The sequence below is a fragment of the Peromyscus leucopus genome, chromosome 7 (genome assembly GCF_004664715.2).
Source record: "Peromyscus leucopus breed LL Stock chromosome 7, UCI_PerLeu_2.1, whole genome shotgun sequence".
In the NCBI taxonomy this organism is placed as follows: domain Eukaryota; kingdom Metazoa; phylum Chordata; class Mammalia; order Rodentia; family Cricetidae; genus Peromyscus; species Peromyscus leucopus.
In genome coordinates this window covers 12,958,498-12,977,546 of record NC_051069.1, presented here as the reverse complement: position 1 = coordinate 12,977,546, position 19,049 = coordinate 12,958,498, and the positions used below count along the sequence as shown (strand labels likewise).

Genomic DNA, 19,049 nt, shown 5'->3' with positions numbered 1-19,049 from the left:
CCAGGTGCTTGGAAGGGTCCCCACTTGACTGTACCTCACAAGGGGGAGGGCTTTGCCCCTCCTCTTGGCACTGTCATAAAAAGCCCTTAGAATAAAGTTCTGGGCTGGATGGATGAGGATCCAGGCCCTCCCGAGGCTATCCTATTGTTTCTGTCTTTCCTCTCGTTGTCTAGGTATCTCTTTCTAGCTAATATTTCTCACTTCTCCCTACTCAAGAGAACCCTGGGTCGTAAAAGTGGCAGCCAGTCCGCCACAGTCCTGAGATACATCCCCAGTCCAAGTATGGCAGGTTTCTGAGGTACTGAAAAGGATTATGTGTAGAAAGAAGGAGACAGCAAGTTATCAAATATCACAAAACCAAAAATCACACTAAGCCAGAGGCATGCTGGTGGATATTAAATCTATTTAAACATACTAGTCTGCTTAATGTAGTATTTAACATTCATCTTATTATTTTACTAATGGTTATTATTCCTTCAGTAGATGAAATATATTTCTGACAGACTATTTTTAAAGGGAACCTATGATTTAGGCTGTGACTATTTTATTCTAAGACGAGACTCCTGCACAGGCACCAAAACAACACTTTTGGAAGCTTGTGACTATTTTGAAAACAAAACATTTTCAAACATATATAATCAAAACATGCAAGAGGGCTGTTTGTGGTGGTGCACACCTTTAATCAATGGGGAGGCAGAGGCAGCAGATCTCTGTGAGTGCTGGGATTAAAGGCATGTGCCACCACCACCTGGCTGTAGAATTTTAAAAATTGTTTTAAAAAATAAATTAATGAGGACCGGGGTATAGCTCCGCGGTAGAGGTTATTTGCACAGTGTGCACGGATTTCAGGCTCCATCCTGAGCGTTCCATAAAGATAAAAGGAAAGAATACTTAAGCCGGCAACATTTAAACCTCGGTAAGTACAGGTCTCACTGTCTATTCGCTATAATTTTGCTTGTGACTTAAATTGTATAAAAAGCTACTGTAAAATGTATCTATACATAGGCACCAACCATGTGGTTAATGTGCTGATGACTTATTTTGATCATACACACTCGGCTTCTCTATGCTTTTCCCCTCTGCTTCAACCACTCTGGCCTTAAATGCGTCCTCATTGAGGTCCTGGGTTCTGTCTGGCCACTTGGTTTTAGCTCACCAGATGTCAACACCGCTTAAGCTGGAATTGGCTAGTCTGTCGCGCCCTCTCCTGCTAGGAGGTAGAAGTGCCTGTGGGGAGCCCAGGCTGAGGTCTCCTCACCTTGACTATTCTGGATGTCAGAGAATCCAACCCTTTCCGCTCACACTGGGTCAAAGGCGCCTAACCCGCCTGACTGCATCACACTAAATTTGACCCACACGCAATACCGAGGATAACCACAAGATGGCAGCATCATCCCATAACGATAGCTTTGCCTCCGAGAGTTTCGTTTCTGAGTTCTAGCGTAGTTATTGAAATTTGAAACCATAGAAAACTTCATCAATACAAAAGTCGAAACTTCAGGCAGAGGTCTGAACTCTCAGTAATGAATTGTGGCAAAGTTTCCAGGGTCTCCAGTTTGGTGTTCTCTACCAAAGCACGAAGATTCCCACTGAGGTAATGTCAGCATCCCTTAAGAACACCCATTGTGCTCGTTCTGACACACCGGCTCCCGCGCCACTCACCGCCAGAAGATCGGTGTTGAATGGAAGGGATTTGGATTTGTTGAGCCAAATTCATGACTGGAACGTTAGCACCAAATATTATAGTATTCTCTAAAAAAGATTTTTGTGTTCCCACAAGAATCGGGATGACCTGTCACAATGGCTGGAGGCAGATTTGGGGGAGCAATGACCGGGAAGGACAGTTACTGACTTCAAACTCGGAAACTGCTAGATTAAACCCGGACAATTTACTGTTGGTGAGGGGTTCTTGACACACAGAGGTCTGCAGAGAGACTTGGTGAAGAGTCTTCCCTGTTAGGAAACGGATAAGAAGAGGACAGGGGAACGTGGCCTGCTCTGAAACTCCTTGGACTCTGCTGACTGGAGCTTGGAACAGCAGAGGAGGAGGGAGACGGCTGCTGGGCCGACTTCCGGTGATGGTGGGTCGACTTCGGTGATGGTGGGTCTGCGTGGGTCGACTTCCAGGGAGGGATGAGCGAGTCTGAATCCTGAGGCACTGGAACAGGTGCCCGAGGGGAAGCTGCGGAGTCTTAGCATTTGGGGGAGAACTTCTTGGCCTGCAAGAGGGGAGCTGCTGAGCCTGAGGGCAGGGAATGTTGTATGATATTTTTGTTTGTGTTCTGACAAATAAAAGCCTGCCTGGAGATCAGAGGGCGGAGCTAGCCACTAGTTAACCATAGAGGCCAGGCGGTGGTGGCTCACACTTTAATCCCAGCATTTGGATCTCATGCCTTTGATCCAGTACTTGGGTGGCACACACCTTTAATCGCAGCATTTGGGAGGAGGAAGCATTTGGGAAGAGTTCAAGGCACCCTGGGCTACAGGAGATTGAATCGGTTTTAAAAGAGAAACAGAGCCAGTTGGTGGTGGCTCACACCTTTGATCCCAGCATTTGGGATCTCATGCCTTTGATCCCAGCACTTGGGTGGCACCTGCCTTTGATCCAGCACTTGGGAGGTGGAGACAGGATCCCTATTCCTGCCATTCAGTCTGAGATTTCATAGAGGTAACAGGTCTCTAGAGACTGGCTGTTCTGCTTCTCTGATCACTAGGCAAGCTTTAGTTGTCAGAACACAAACAAAATATCGTACAACAAAGGAACATTCTGGACACAAAACTGCCTGCTGCTGTCCCATGGTGCAGTCACAGACCGAATAAGAGACCTGACTTTAAGAACTGAATGATAATGAAAAATAACAACCCAAATTTGTGGGACACAATGGATTTTTTTTTTTGAGACAGTCTTGGCTGTCCTGTAACTAGCTTTGTAGACAAGGCTGGCCTCAAACTCACAGAGATCCACCTGCTTCTGCAGTGCTGGATCAAAGGCATTCGCCACCAGCCCCAGCTTACAAAGGAGGCAGTTTTTTTTTTTTTTTTTTTTTGTGATATATATTTTTTATTTTACATATCATTCAGTTCTACATATCAGCCATGGGTTCCCTATTCTCCCCCTCCCACGCCCTCCCTTACCCCAGCCACCCTCCATTCCACCTCCTCCAGGACAAGTCCTCCCCGAGGACTGTGATCAACTTGGTAGACTCAGTCCAGGGAGGTCCAGTCCTTCCTCCAGACTAGCCAAGTGTCCCTGCATAAGTTCCAGGTTTCAGACAGCCAACTCATGCAATGAGCACAGGACTTGGTCCCACTGCCTAGATGCCTCCCAAACTGATCAAGCCAATCAACTGTCTCACCTATTCAGAGGGCCTGATCCACTGGGAGCCCTCAGCCTTTGGTTCATAGTTCATGTGTTTCCATTCATTTGCTATTTTTTTCAATAATTGAGTAAACTGAAATTTATTATATGCCACAGTCGTCCTAGGACCTCCATGCTATATATATATATTATATAGCCTCTATGGTTCTATGGGTTTGGTTGATTGTTCTTTATTTTATATCTAGAATCCACCAATGAGTGAGTACATACCATAACTGTCTTTCTGGGTTTGGGTTTACCTCACTCAGGATGATTTTTTCTAGTTCCATCCATTTGCCTGCAAATTTCATGCTTTCATTGTTTTTCTCTGCTGAGTAGTACTCCATTGTGTATATGTACCACATTTTTTTCATCCATTCTTCCGTTGATGGGCATTAGGTTGTTTCCAGGTTCTGGCTATTACAAATAGTGCTGCTATGAACATAGCTGAGCATGTATCTTTATGGTATAAATCAGCATTAAAGGAGGCAGTTTTAAGAAGCAAGTTCACATTACTAATTGCCCACATTTTAAAAAAAAAAAGTGGTAAGATCATGTAGGTTTTCAAAACCAGGCTGGAGCAACTTGTAGAGATCCCATGGAGGAGACCGGCATGATCCTGACGTGGTCTGGGAAGGTCATGACTGGATGTTTTGCTATGTCCCAGGACCTTGCTTCAGTGAATGGACAATTGGAGGTCAGGCCATTTGAATCATGGATTCTTTAAGCTGCTTGTTATTCCGGAGACTTGCATCAGCCACTAGAGGCCAGTGACTGGCCTTGGTTGAATGACTAATATAATGTTTGATGACCACGATACAATTGTGAGACTAAGTGAAGGGCGATCATTTATATAACGAATTTAAAAGAAATGGCTAAACAAAAAAACACAGCTTTGAAACAGACGTGAGCAGCTAAAGCAAACAGGAGTGTTGGCCAAGAGCAGATGCTGAGCCCTGGGGAACCACTGGGCAAAGCTAAGGGTATCTGGGCTCAAATGCAGGAGGCAGCCAGGAGTCCTGTGGTCGGGAGGTGGGGGGGGAATGAGGATGTTGACATTCAGTTCAAACAAATTTAATTCCGTGTGTCCCACTGCATGTGTCACCTTCATCTCTAGACAGCCTCCAACAGAAGTGACCTTGGCCTCAGAAACCTTTTTTTTTTTTTTTTTTTTTAAATCTCCTGATACTAAATGGGCTTAGGACTTCAACTTCCTGAGTAGCTGAGGATGACCTTGAACTCCTAACTGTCCTACCTCCACCTCCTAAGTGCTGAGACTTGAAGCCTACATCACCATGCCCAGATGTCGGAAACCAACTTTGGGCTCTGCATATGACATGGGACATGGAAGAAGAGGTGGCTCACTGAGGCATCTTCCCTGGAAGCAGGGGAGGAAGGGTATCACAGCAGGATGTCACCCATTGACCTAAGTTCCTGTCCTTCCAGAGTGGGCAATCTGTGCAAGGTGACATCTACCGTAGCATTGACCATGATCAACACCACGCATGCAGGAAGCAGGCTCTGGCTTCAGTTCAGGTCCACAGGGAGATGTGCGTGATTCTTCTGGAACAGGCTGTCAGATGCCAAGGGAGCAAGTACAGGCTTTGAAGCTGGACAGAGCTGGATTTGATTTCTTGGGCAGGCATACCCTGTGTGATCATGAATCCTGATCTGGATGAACCTGGCTCTCTTGTGGTGGCCCACAAAGGCTCCCTAGTAAGGCCTTACTCAAGGTCAGAGGATCGGAGCTTGCTTTGCCCAGCTGGGCTGCATAATAGAATGATTTGGCCAGGGGTGTGGTTACCAGGTGTTTGGAAGGGTCTACACTTGACTGGGTGTTGTGCTTTGATCTTGAAAGGGGGAGGTCTTTTGCCTCTCCCCTTGGCAATGTATACAAAGCCCATTAGACTAACACTCTGGGCGGCTGGGTATTGACCCAGGGCCCTCCCTAAGCTATTCTGTGTCTCTGCCTATATTTCTAGCTAATACTTCCTCATTCCCCTCTCCTCCCTTGCAAGGACCCTTTGACAGGTCAGAGCTGGACTCCGACACTTTCCCAACTGTAAACCGGAGTGAGAAGTATCCAGACATCAAGGGCTTTCTGAGTGCTAAAGGGAAGCTGGTAGCGGGCAGGGAATGCATCAGGAGAGCAGCTTCCCATTGCCTGGACAGGGAGAGAGACCTGTGGGGCTGGGGTGCAGGGCCAGAGTGCGGGGGCGCGATGTAGAGAGCTTGCCTAGCAGATGCGGATGCCCCAGGACCACAAACAGAGCCAAACTGAAATACACCTGTGTGACCTCACCTACCCCAGCCATGAGAAAATGGAGAGCCTACGATGTCTGTGGACAGGCTGTTCTCTGTAGAAGCCAGGTGTGTGTGTGTGTGTGTGTGTGTGTGTGTGTGTGTGTGTATGTGTGTGTGCGCGCGAGCATGCTCCACTGACATTGGGGTTTCCCTACCTGGAGGTACTTCAGGGCACACAGTGTTTTGAAGCAGCTCAGGTTTGATCTGTTTCTAATGCCCCAGTTGGTGCTGGCCACACACTTTGTGCTCAATAAAAGAAAGATTAGAGGCTACTGTAAGCAGTAGGTCCCCACGGGAGGGATGGATGCTCCGGTACCCCAGTCTTGAGGTTTGTGCTATTGGAGGGAGCAGTGATCATGCACAGAGCCCCAACCATGCACGGTACTGTGGCATGGATAGCCTGCAGCTTTGGATCTGCAGGCCTGGCCCCAATGTTACAGGTTTGCAGCAAGGGTAAGGCGGTGAGAGTGTGCCGGTCCGGACATGCAGCTCAGTGGTAGAGCGCCTGCCACACAAGTACGTGCCCATGGCCCAGGTCTGAGCCTCAGCAGCAGAAGGAAAAAAAAAAAAAAAAAAAAAAAAAGCTGTCTGGTGGAGTCCTGACTTGGACATTGAAGAATAAATGAAGTTTGTGGGTAACGGCTGGACAGCACAAGGGACGTTGAAGTCACCACTTAATTGTGTACCTGCCGTGATCATCCTGATGAATTTTATGCTGTGAGTTTTAAAGCGAGTTAAGTGAGAGGGGGTTTTCCAGCAGGCAATGATGACTAGAAGGAGAGGGGGCAGCAGCTTAGGCACAGCACTGTTTCCAGGGGCGCTGATGACATGCGAGGGGGGGTAGAGTCAGCGCGGAGCTGGAGGCGCTTCCTAACGACTCCAGCCAAGGATGGTTGCCAGCGGCAGCCGTCACGATTTGCTTTATCAGGAACCAAGATGAGCCGAATGATTTTGCCAAATAGCGACCAAGGTGGGGTCAGCTCAAGGGGAGCTGGGGTTCCACTCAGCCTTTTCTGTAGTGTAACCATGCTGGGGAGGCTACAGAAAGGCACAAAACTGCGGTCCTGGGAGGAGGTGGCCCGCACCTCTCACCTCTATTCTCACGGCCAAGGCAACATCCTGCAGAAACCAGGAGGCTTGGGCATTGTGTTCAGAATGGCTTTCTTCAAAATGGTATCCAAGGCCAAGGGCTGGGACCCAACTGTGGTAGTTGGAATGAGAATGCCCCCCATAGCCTCAGGCATTTAAACACTTTTTAATCACAGCAACAGAAAAGTGCCTAATATATCAAATGCTCCCAGCACGGCTCAATTCTTCTCTCAATCTCTCTCTCTCTCTCTCTCTCTCTCTCTCTCTCTCTCTCTCTCTCTCTCTCTCTCTCTCTCTGTTTTTCGAGACAGGGTTTCTCTGTGTAGTTTTTTGGTTCCTGTCTTGGATCTCACTCTGTAGACTAGACTGGCTTCGAACTCGCCGAAATCCGCCTGGCTCTGCCTCCTGAGTACTGGGGTTAAAGGCGTGCGCCACCACTGCCCTGGCTTGCTCAATTCTTCTTTTGGGAGGAGTTCTGGACATCACGGAGACAGATCATTGTCTTAGTTAGCGTCAGCTGTCAGCTTGACACAGCCTAGAGTCATTTGGGGGAGTCTCAGTTAACGGATGACCCAGATCAGATTGGCTTGTGGCTCTGTCAGTGAGAGAGTCTTTAGATTGATGACTGATGTGGGCAGCCCCATCCCTGGAGATGGTCCTAGGCTGTAAAAGAAAGCTGGCTGAGCATGGGGCAGTGAGCCAGCCAGCTAGCAGCATTGCCCCATGGTCTCTGCTTTAGTTCCTGCCCTGACATCCCTCAATGATGGACTGCGACCTGGAAGTGTAAGCCATATGCCACCCCCAGCTTGCTATGGGTCACAGTATTTGTTACAGCATCAGAACGAAACCAGAACAGCCATCCCTGGGGGAATCAGGGTTGGATTTTGCCTCTCTTTGAACTCAGTAGCTGTTGATTCTCCATAGGAGATCTGCACAAGATCGTGCCCATTAACATCTGCCGTGGAGGGGGAGGTGCTCACTAAGTTCCCCTTCCTGGGGCTATGCAGCCATCGCTGGTGACCAGAGCCGTTTTCTTCAGTGGCTTTAACCACTTACAGGTTGCCCATTGCCCTGTATCAATCTCATTGGATCACCCAGTTAGACTCAAGTGGGACTGTTCTGGGTTCTCAGTGCTTTATCTGAGGTCGGCAGCAGTTTATTCATCTCTCTGGGAAAATTGCACACAGGTGTGAACAAAGCAATGTGGTGGTTTGAATAGGAATGGCCCCCATAGACTCCTACATTTGAATGCTTAGCCACCAGGGACTGGCACTGTTTGAGAAGGATAGGGGGTGTGGCCTTGTTGGAGGAAATGTGTCACTGAGGGTGGGCTTTGAGATTTCAAAAGCCCATGGCAGGCCCAGACCGTCTCTCTCTCTCCCTCCCTCCCCTCCCCTTCCTGCAGATCAGGATGTAAAACTCTCAGTTACTGCTCCAGAGCCATGCACACCACCATGCTCTCCATCGTGATGATCATGGACTAAGCCTCTGAAGCTGTAAGCAAGCCCCCAACTAAATGTTTTCCTTTATAAGAGTTGCCTGGGTCAGGGTGTCTCTTCACAGCAGCAGAACAGTGACTGAACAAACAAGAACACAAATATGTGAACTATTTACCCAGTTTATTGTATTTTTACAATAAAAATAAATTAGTTGTACACAAAATAGTGCTGAAAACAGCCCATATTTGCTCATATAATTCACCTTCTGCTCGCCTCCTCCTTCTATAATAACTTAACACTGTAAAGGAGACACGGATTGATGTTGTCCTCGGTGGGCTTCTCACTCCCGGGTCTGCAGTTGACAGGTCAGCCTCGAGGCCCTGGCCCCAGCAACCCCCAACAAGGACCCCGGAGCTGTCACCAGGGCTGAGATGCAGCCACATGTCCCCAGCTTCTCCCAACCCCCTCAGCCCGAGTCATCCACAGCTCTGACCTCCTGAGCACCGAGGCTGGTGAAGCTAACAGCTGGCCACACTGAGAGGGGATGAGAAACACAGCCACCTGCCCTTCTCCAAGTGTCCGGGTGTGAGGAGAGGGCGGATTATATGAGGAAATAGAGTAATTTAAGACAGAAAGGTGGCAGTCTTAGTCAGGCACAATATGGGGGGTTGGGGAGACCCCTGAATATGTCAAAAGTAGAGTCAGTTATATTTGATCTTAAACCCCCAAAAGTTTGCACTAAACTTAGAATAAGACACCGTGGTGCAGCAACATACCAGGAAGCTGAGTTAGTATGAGCAAATGATTTTATGAAAATGTGGATGGCATATGTAAATAAATACCTATTAGGTCCCTTTAACAATGAACATAGTCTAAATAAACAGAACTATTTTGATGTCGCAATCCACTCTGCAGATATAGTTCAGAATACACATTTCCTATAAACATCTTGTATTTACAGAGAACATAATAATAAGTTATAGCAAAGTATATCCTTCTGTCGGGTGGATATTAGGGGGCTGGGGGGCAGGAAAGGGGGAGTTAGTGGGTGTAACAGAATGGATTTTTCTCTCACTGAGACCAGGGGCTCATCATCTCAAGAGGCGGGGAGTTGCTGAACTCTTGGGGCCACTTTCCACAGCACGATGGGTATCCCATCGGAACGAGGATTCAGAAAACTAAAGGACGGTTTGGGGTTGAGGGTTACTCTTTGTCAGCAAGGTGTCCTTACAAAAGAGACTGGAGGTGAGTGTCCCAGGCTAGTCAAGGCTGCCTCCATGGAGGTGTATGACCCTAGGCAGGCAGTTAGCTGCCCCATGTCTGTGTGTTCTTTTTGTGAAGCACACATATGGAGCCAGCTCTGACCAGGCTGACAGTGGCTGCCATATGAGGCCACATGCTACTCACAGGAAGGGGCGCTGAGGGGTTTCAAATGGTGACAAGGTGGTAGCAGTTACGAACAAGACGAAGGAGAGCAGTCACTCGCTGCCTCTAAGCAGACGTACCACTCAGAGCGGCGTCAACGTGGAGAGCCACAGAACCCTGGACTTGGAGATGACCTTGAACAGCGTGTTGCCAAGAAAGATACCCAGATCCCTTCCCACATCCTGACATACCCATCCCATCTCCACTGCCACGTCTAAGGAGAGGCTACTGTCTCCAGCATCCCTGCACCCATAGAAGGTTCTAGCTTGCAGAAGTTTGTTATTCTGTTTCACTGAGGATTCTCAGGGAGTCTCATCTGCAGATGTCACATCTCAGAAGTCCCCCGCACTGTGTCTAACAGTCTGTCCTCTTTATCAGGGCTGGAAAACCCCACCTAAACGTGACACATGAGCATTAGTCTTCCTACAGACACATGTATCTTGACTCCCGCCCATGTTTCCTCTGTGGCCTTGGTGGCTTGTGGAATGGCTTCTACACAGACACACGTGTGCATGCGTGGTGATCAGAGGGCAGCACCAAGTGTTGTTCTTCAGGTGACATCCACAATGCTTTCTCTGAGACACTGTCTCTCACTGGCCTGGAACTTGCCAAGTAGGTTGGGCTGGCCACCTAGTGAGCCCCAGGGACCCACCTGTCTGTGCCTCTCCCATGCTGGGGTCACAAGTGAGTAGCACCACATCTGGCTTTTTGCATGTGGGTTCTGAGCCTTGGATGTTGCAGTTGAGGCACCATGTTTATAGAGCTGGCTCACTCATCCAGGCGTCATTTATATTTTGACGCTTCCTCCCTGCTTTCTTGAATCATTTGAACTTAGCTGAAATTCTTCCCTTTCAATTACACAGTTATTCTTTTAATCCAAAGATAGGTATTAGCTGCTTCCCAGTGAACTGTTGAGATCTGGGCTTTCTCTTCACCTTTTATTTTTTATTTTTATTTTTTGGTTTTTTGAGACATGGTTTCTCTGTGTAGCTTTACGCCTTTCCTGGAACTCACTCTGTAGCCCAGGCTGGCCTCGAACTCACAGAGAACCATCTGCCTCTGCCTCCTGAATGCTGAGATTAAAGGTGTGCGCCACCACCGCTTGGCCACTTTTTATTTTTAATAACTCTTTCCAGACTCCTCTGCCCCTAGCAGTTGGCTCTCTGAGGTGAGGGCATCGGCCAGTTTTCTCCTAAGACATCTAAGCCCCCCCCCAACACGTTTTATCTGGCAAGGATCAGATGCCAGCCTCCACCTGCAGGGCTGACAGACCATTCGCCTGTGGTGATGTAGTCTTTCATTCTGTTCCTCATATTTACATAGGAAAACTCACGTGCCAACTCGAAGACAGCTATTAATAAAACGAGGAGACTATCTTGGACAGGTGTTAGCAGTATCTGGAGTTCTCCACACCACACAAGTTAAGCTGGCATCTCCCACTCCAGCCCTCTGAAAAGCTACCTTTTAAAGAGCGAGTGTTGGGTGTAAATGCTCAGAGAACAAATAGATGATGCGTACTAACAGCAAGGAAGGAGGATAAAACCCAGAAATCCTGGGCTGACAAGTGATGCAAAGGAGCAGCTGGGGCAGCTGTGAGAACTCTCTCCCTGAGCCAGACAGAGATGGAGAAGCAAAGCTCCTGGGCTTCTTAGGAGGTTGAGCATGGTTTACGAGAGGGGAACTGCTCCCTCTAGTGGTTGGATGGCGTATTTCCTGCAGGCCCTGGGAGGTAAAGCGAAATAGACTCCACAAGGGCTGCAAGAAAGGTTCTTTTCTTCCACTCAGTGAGAGAGAAACAGCACACGCTTTTCATTTGGGGCTTTGTTGATTTTTGTTGAGAAAGACTACACAATAGCTTTAATTTATCTAATTTTTCATTCAGAGCTGGGGATGTGGCCCTCTGGCTCACGGCGGGGGATAATCAATATTGAAATATAAATTTCAATTCCACATCACAGCCAATGAAGGGAATGTGGAGAGTCCCGAGAAGGAGATGGCAGATAAAGGAACCATCTTCGGGTACAGGCATCCCTTCCTTGGTGATCACCGGGGATCCCCAAGGCCCCACCGCACACACTGTGGTAGGGAGAAAAGCCGTACAGATGATGGAAGATGAAACCAAGACATTTGCTAGGTTGGCCTTCTACAACAAAGGGTTAATCGACTCCATTCTAGAAATCTATAACCTTTAAAAAGTGACTGAACTCCTGAGCACAGCTCATTTTCTGGAAAAAATCCACTGAACTCAGGTGAGGTGGTTCTTTTTTCTTTTCTTTTTTTGCCTGAAGACCAGGGCCTGACCCCTTGGCTCTGGCCTACTCCCACTCCACAGGAGGATCATTGCCCTTCCTAAGAACTATGAGGTGATGTCTGAGACACAGGACAGACAAAGCCATCATCAACCCAGCCCAGCCCTGAGAATTTGTGAGTTGGAAGGACCAGGATGCTCATTCTCCACAGTGAAGTTCTTTAGTCCACTGTTGGTGGCTTCAGCTGCGAGGACATTTTCCTTCCCTGGAGCGAATGCCAAGCCTTGTTTTAACCCACAGACCATGCATGCCTTACCCTCTGGCAGGTACACAAACACCTTCCAAGGAATCCTTCAAATGACTGGCTCGTCCAGCAAGATCTGAGAACGGCCGCACAAAGGAAAAGTTACCTGGGACGAGCAAAAGCATGCAGTGAGAGGGGCTGGAGGGAACCGGACAGAAGCTGTGTGTGTCGTGGCTTCTCTTCGTGCTTAGCATGGTAAGCGTGGTCTCTGCCTGGCTGTGTATCTACGTGCCGCATGAACACCAGGAAAGGCGGAGCTGCTGATGGAAGTGGCGCCTGGCTTCCCAGGCAGAGATAGATGCTGGGAGATCCTCACAGAAGGCCAAAGCCAGTGGATCCCGACAGAGTGTGTCAGACCAGGCAGGTGACACTATCCCCATGGCTGTGAATGATTGCCACACTGCCTGGTGCAGGCAATGAGCTCAGGGAGGGACCCTGGGCTAAGGGTATGTGCTTGCTTTAAGAGAAACATGCCTAGGATCCAAAATAAGAAAAAAAAAAATTATTCCCCTTAATTGTCTCCTCCAACCCCTGGAGATGGTTCACCTTTCAATATGCACTGAGTCCCTTCGGGCCTGGGGCCTCTGGAATTACAGGTGGGTAAAGTGATTCAGTAAAGACGGGGAGGACATCAGAGCTCTGTCTCCCAGACCCGCATCATTAAAATGGATCTTGATGGTCAAGTCTTGTGGGAAGTAAGAGTCATGAGTCACAGGGGAGGGGAGGGGAGAGAAGGGGAGGGAAGAGGAGGAGGGGAGGGGAAAGATGTGAGACTACCAGAGAGAGAACCCCTTTAATCAACCCACAAGGGCCAAATAAGACTCCGCCTCTTTGCAACCCGGAGATTTGCTGCGACTACTGGCTTGGCTTTCCGGCAGGTGGTACACCATGAAGAACCCAGGAGGGATGGTGGAACAAGAGCTTGTGGGATTCTGGAATTTGTTCCAGCTCCAGAGTGGCCCAGAGAATCGCTGGCCGCCGCCTTGCTCTCCCTGTGGCTTTCTTGTCTTGTGGGATGGTTCTGTTGAGGATGGAACTTAGCAAATACCACAGAGTCCTGTCAGCAGGAGCTGCGACTGAGGGAAGAGGAACAGGGTGTGGACATCTTGAAAGAACTAAGTACTTGGTTGAGGCAGCACTTGGGGACAGAGCAAGGGCTTCAGAAGCCTGGGTTCTGTTCACAGAATGCAAAACTTCTCAGCTTCCTGGTCAGATAGGAAGCCCCGTTCATCCTTTAGACTACAGGCCTATGGGCAGGCCCCAGGCTGGTCCCTGGAGGTACCGTGGGGTGAGATTATGCTCAGCCATCTGAGGTAGGCACTCAGCCCTGCCACAAAATGGCAGGCCAGTTACCTGAGTTGAGCCTCAGTTTCCTTGCTAGTAAAGTGGGAACACTTATTCAACCCCTGCCTCCCATTCTATGACGCTGCGGCCTCCAGTGAGCGAATGTCTGAGAATGCAAGTACCCACTAGACAAGAAAGCTTTCTATTGTGAGATCCCTCTGTCCTGAGGCAGGAAACAGTCTATTGTCGTTAAGAATGGCGACAGGCACAGCTGGGCTGAGGTAACAGGGATGCACAGGTCTCAGCAAGGCTTGTTGGTGATATAGGATGGGGTGCTGTCCTCTCTTGACTTTCCGGAGGAGTGCTAATTCTGGACAGGCCAGGGGCACCAGGAAGGAGGCTGTGCTTGGCCCGTGGTCCAGCACAGCACCGGGATGAGAGCTGCATGCACTTGGCTGCTTGGTTTTCAGTGGGCGCCGTTAGCAGGTGCCAGGTCCCAAGGACGGGAATCATCAGGACAGAGCAATGCGCAAAGGGCCAGCCGTGGCTCTCTAACATCTTGGGGACCGTGTGGTACTCTTCAGGAAGGTGAGAGTGGGGGTCCCCGGTGGAGCAGCAGCCCCAGGAGAGCAGGAGTGTTACCGACTCCCCAGGAAGCCTGTGTGTCTGCTGGCCACGCGGGTGCAGGAGGCGCAGCAGGCGGTCTTGTAGTAGTTGTAGACACAGAGGCGCGCCTGGACCACCACGTTGCAGTTGTAGTACTTATCCTTGCAGTTTTCGTCTGCAGTGGGAGAGAACAGAAGAGTCTCCTGAGCCCAAGAGACAGCCAGGACCGGTGGGAAGAGAAAGGGCGGGGGACGCAGGGCTTCCTCGGGGCCATGCTGTGTGTCTGTGTGAGCCTGAGGGAGCCTGAGGGAGCTCGTGCAGAGACCAGAGTCGGGTGTCAGGGATGTCCAGGGAGGGGCCTTGTTAGGGCTCAGTAGAAGTGGAAAGGGGCTAGAGGGGGTGAAAATGATCCCCAAATATTATATATGTATATGAGCTTGTCAAAAAATAATAAAGAAAAAAGACATTTGAAAAATAAGTTGAAGAGCAATTGAAGAAGCTATCTGATGACTTTTGGTGTACACACACACACACACACACACACACACACACACACACACACACACACACCACACATGCATGTACACAGTAAAAAGAAATATGTGTTCAAGTGCTGTGGAATGTCTTTCTGTATGCTGTGAATATGTGTTGCTCTGATTGGTTGATAAACAAAGCTGCACTGGCCTATGGCAGGGCAGGATGGAGCCAGGCGGGAAAATCCAAGAAAGACAGTGAGAAAAGAAAGGAGGGTGAGGAGATGCTGCTAGCCGTTGCCAGGAGAAGCAAGATGTAAAAGTACAGGTAAGCCACAAGCCACGTGGCAAGGTATAGATTTATAGAAATGGGTTGATTTAAGATGTAAGAGCTAGCTAGTGACAAGCCTGAGCCATTAGGCCATATAGTTTGAAAATAATATAAGCCTCTGTGAGTTTACTTGGGACGCGGGTGGGAGAGATCCTGCAATCTCAGCACTTGGGAGGCTGAAGCAGAAGGACCAGGAGTTCAAGGTCATCCAGGACATCATAGTGAGGTGCTGGTCCCAAACTAATAATAATAAAGTAGTGATCATGATGAAGAGATAGGACAGGGATAATGAACACTGAATTTGAGAGTTTCTTCCCAAAAAAATGTAAGGAGAAAGGAGAAAATGATCATGGAGGGTACCTAGAATTGGCCTATTTTTATGTCATGTTAAAATAAGTTTAACCGGTGTTGCTTGCATGGGCATGGGTGGGGAGTTATTTACCAGAGCACAGGCAACTTACAGTGGCTACACCACCAAAGAAAGCAACTCCTCTCCCAGTCACCAAGAACACCCATAGCGGCTCCTTGGCTGTTCATGGGCAGGGCCTCACCAGACCGTCCTCCTTCACCTGCTTTTCTGGTCATTGAACCAGGACCTCACTGATTGGCTAGACAGGCTGGCCAGCAAGCCTCCTGTCTCTACCTCCCCAGAACTGGGGTGACAGGCATGGGGAACTGCACCCGGCTTTCATGGGGGTGCTGGGGATCCGAATTCAGAACCTCAGATTTGTACAGCAGGCACTTTTCCACCTCTGAGCATCTCCCCAGGCCTCTGACCATTTCCTCACTTGAGCTGTATGTGACAGTGTCCTTAACCACTGTGTGGCATCTCAACTGAAGAAAAGGTAGACGTGACCCATGGTTCTTGGCCACTGCTTGCTTGCTTGATAGTGAGTTCATGCATTCATTTTTATTATTGGGGAGGATATATCCATGTAAATATATAACTTATCCATTTTCCATCGGTAGACATTTGTTTTAATTTTTTCCCAGTTATAAGTAATGAGTGATCTTTTGAGCATTTTAAAAAGTCTTCTTTCCGGGTTTTAAAATACATACAGCCTTCTAGATGGGATGGCTGCCTGCCAAATGATGTGAAGCTATTTGCATCTTCTCTTGGCAGAAGAGGAGAATTCCATTTTTTTTTTTTCTTGACAGGAGGATGGGAAGCCTCAGCTGGCCCTGATGCTGGAGGATGGCACTGAACTCCTGATCCTCCTGCCTCCATCTCCAGCGTCCGGGGATGATTCCAGGGGCGGGGCGGGGGGGGGCAGCACAGCTGGTTTATGCTGTGCTGGAGATCAATCTCGGGACACCGTGCATGCCAGGCAAGCGCTCTACCAGCTGAGGTGCACCCTCGGGTCGGCACAACCATCCCCACCCTGAGCTGTATTTTTGTCTGTCTGGAGGACGCAAGATGATCCTGGCGTGATGCGGGGCAAGATAATCCTGGCGTGATGCGGGGCACACTGAAGCGGTGTTTGCCGCTCAGGTTCCCTTTGCCGGGAGCAGTTCTCTCCATGCAATGGGTCCGCATCTTTCCTGGTTCCTGTGTTGCAAGTTATCTTCTCGGGTTCATAGCTCTTCCTGGCACTTCCTTTATGGTGTCACGTGATAAGCAGACGCTTGCCATTTTAACATTATTGGTATTCTAGTATTTTCCCTTAGGGTTTGTGCTCTGGGGTTTTCGTTTAAGAAATTCTTCCCTACTCTGACAGAAATTTGTTTTTCCTCAAAGTCTTTTCTTAAAGTTTAAAATTTCTGATTACATTTATTTCCCTAATTCACCAGGAACACCATGGTGACGATGGTGGTGATGGTGGCGTTAGTGTGTGTGTGTGTGTGTGTGTGTGTGTGTGTGTGTGTGTGTGTGTTGAGAGGCAGGCATTCAATTTTACTGTTCCTCTGTACACATAAGTATACCTGGACTGTTTCATTATCATTTCATTATCCCCAGACTCATATACTGACCCAATCACATAGCAAGCATCTTTGGTTCATTGGGAACTATTTTATATTTAGATTGTCATTTCCCCCTGTGCCAACATGCCTTGATTTGTGGCAGGATAAGTCTCCCAACACCGTTCAGCCTCAAAACTTCCCTGGCTATTCTTTGCTCTTATTGGATACAACCCTTTTGATATATCCTGTTCATATTTGATAAATCTAATAAAAAGTCCTATATGGATTTTGATTACGTTGCTCAAGGGCTGGGAATACGGCTCAGATGGTAAAAGCGGTTACTGTGTAAGCCTGAGGACCTGGGTTTGATCCCCAGGACTCACATGAAAGAGCTGGGCATGTAGTGCATGCTTGTAATCCTGGTGCTGGGAGGATGAGGCAGGTGGTCTCTGAAGTTTGCTGGGCGGCCAGCCTAGCCTGCACAGCCAGGCACAGGCCAGAGAGACTCTATCTTAAAAAAAAAAGAAAGAAAAAGAAAAGAAGGGAGAGGAGAGGAGAAGGAAGAAGAGATATGGGAACACACTTGAAACACATCTTAGGAAAATGTGTTATAATCAGTAAAAAGGCCCCTGCGGGCAGGAGGCTTCAGAACAAATATTGATGGAATTCCCATGGCTGGGTCACGCACACAGGCTATTTATTTATTTTCCTTGGCAACACCACACAGTTGAAGCAATTTAAATTTGGATTGCCAATTGATCCTTGTGTTGCTTTTTATAAAGGTTGCATTAGAATATAATAATATTAGAATATAATCAAAAGGAAAGTTGTCCCAGGCACACAGACATGGGTAATTAAAGATGGTGAAAACTGCCATATCCTTGGAATTGTCTGTATAGATTTCAAAGCAAGGAGTGACTGCCATAACCAGTTAGTGTATTCTGCAGCCCATCTCCCAGCCAGCACATGCTCGGCAAAGATTTCTCACTAATAAGAAGTGAGAGGGGTTTTGTTTTTCAAACAGGTTTTTATGTGTCCCTGGCTGGCCTTGAACTTGATATGTAGGAGATGATGACCTTGATCTTCTGATTCTCCTGCCTCTACCCTGGAGGGCTGGAATCACAGGCACATGCCACTGTGCCTAGTTTCTGTGGTGCTGGGATCAAACCTAGGGCTTTGTGCACGGTCGGCCAGCTTTCTGACACTGAGCCCCAGCCGTGATTTTTTTTCTTTAAAAACCACTCTGGTTTGGTCTTCTAGATTTAGCTATCGTGTCTTTGGGGGGGGGGGTACTTCACTTCCAATATAAAATCCAATGAAGGGGAAGAAAAGGAAATTACAAGGTTAACAAAATAGAATGTATAAACAAGACTTTGATGACCTTTGATGTATCTGAAGATGACTGTGTCAAGGTTAAAGCTGCTAAAAATCTCCAGCCGGGAGCCCACATTATGAAACTCAGAGGACACCCCAGTGGGCTTGCAGCCTAAAACTGTGAAATTATAATAGCCGAAGCATCCTGAGACTCTCCCCCACCTCCCGCCCCGCCATGGCTGTGCACAAGGTCACAGAGAGAACTGGCTGAGCCGTTTCCACACTGGATAACTTGACAGAGCTTGGGGGGGGGGGCTTTCTCTTTTCTCCCGGATGGGAACCCCGAACTCACCAACTTCAGGGACACAGTCCTGAGGGTTACAAGATTCTCTTTCTTCTGGTTTCAACTGGGGGTCACAGAGGCTGCCCGGGGTCATATCATCTGACAGACACCGTACTTCCCGGACTCGGAATCCGCCCTGACAGCTCTTGGAGCACTGTGTGGCCAAAAGAAGGAAAACAACAGGTTCCTCAGCAGCCTGTTAGATCCCCACGCCAGAGCGGAAGATCGGGGGAAATTCAAACATCTCCAAAACGGGAAATTGAGCGCTAAAAGACACCTCCACATGCTTGTTGACCAGCTCCCACACCCAGCAGGTCGGCTCTCTGTCCTGTCTGCCCCCCTCCCGCCCCACTCCTTGTAGTGTTTTGAGGGAATTCTAGACTCCCGTCACAACTCCCATAGTATTTTATGGCTCCAATAAAAGAAGGAGCCTTAAACATACACCATTGCTGTACCTTACTATTTCCAAATCTATATATTTAGTGATGCTAGTCCCATTTTTTAAAAATTTGGTGAATCAAATCTATTTAAAAAATAGCTTTTCTTTTCTTTAAAAATCAGGGTCGAGTTGGAGGGAAGTAGAGATGGATAGATATGAAATGCATTGTGTAAGTGTAGGACAATTTCA

At 48.3% G+C, this 19,049-nt stretch overlaps 1 protein-coding gene across 2 annotated transcripts in view; it reads right to left on the bottom strand.

Moving 5' to 3' along the window:
- Positions 1-11,471: 11,471 nt before the first annotated feature.
- The window catches only part of Thsd4 (thrombospondin type 1 domain containing 4), a 573,943-nt gene continuing 566,365 nt past the window's right edge, over positions 11,472-19,049 (bottom strand). For both annotated transcript variants that reach the window (XM_037207445.1, XM_028861990.2), the window contains 2 exons: positions 18,431-18,575; positions 11,472-14,233 (listed from right to left, as the gene is read on the bottom strand). In XM_037207445.1, the coding sequence (XP_037063340.1) occupies positions 14,091-14,233; positions 18,431-18,575 (288 nt within the window). In that variant the 3' untranslated portion in view covers positions 11,472-14,090. The remainder of the gene's footprint in view (positions 14,234-18,430; positions 18,576-19,049) is intronic.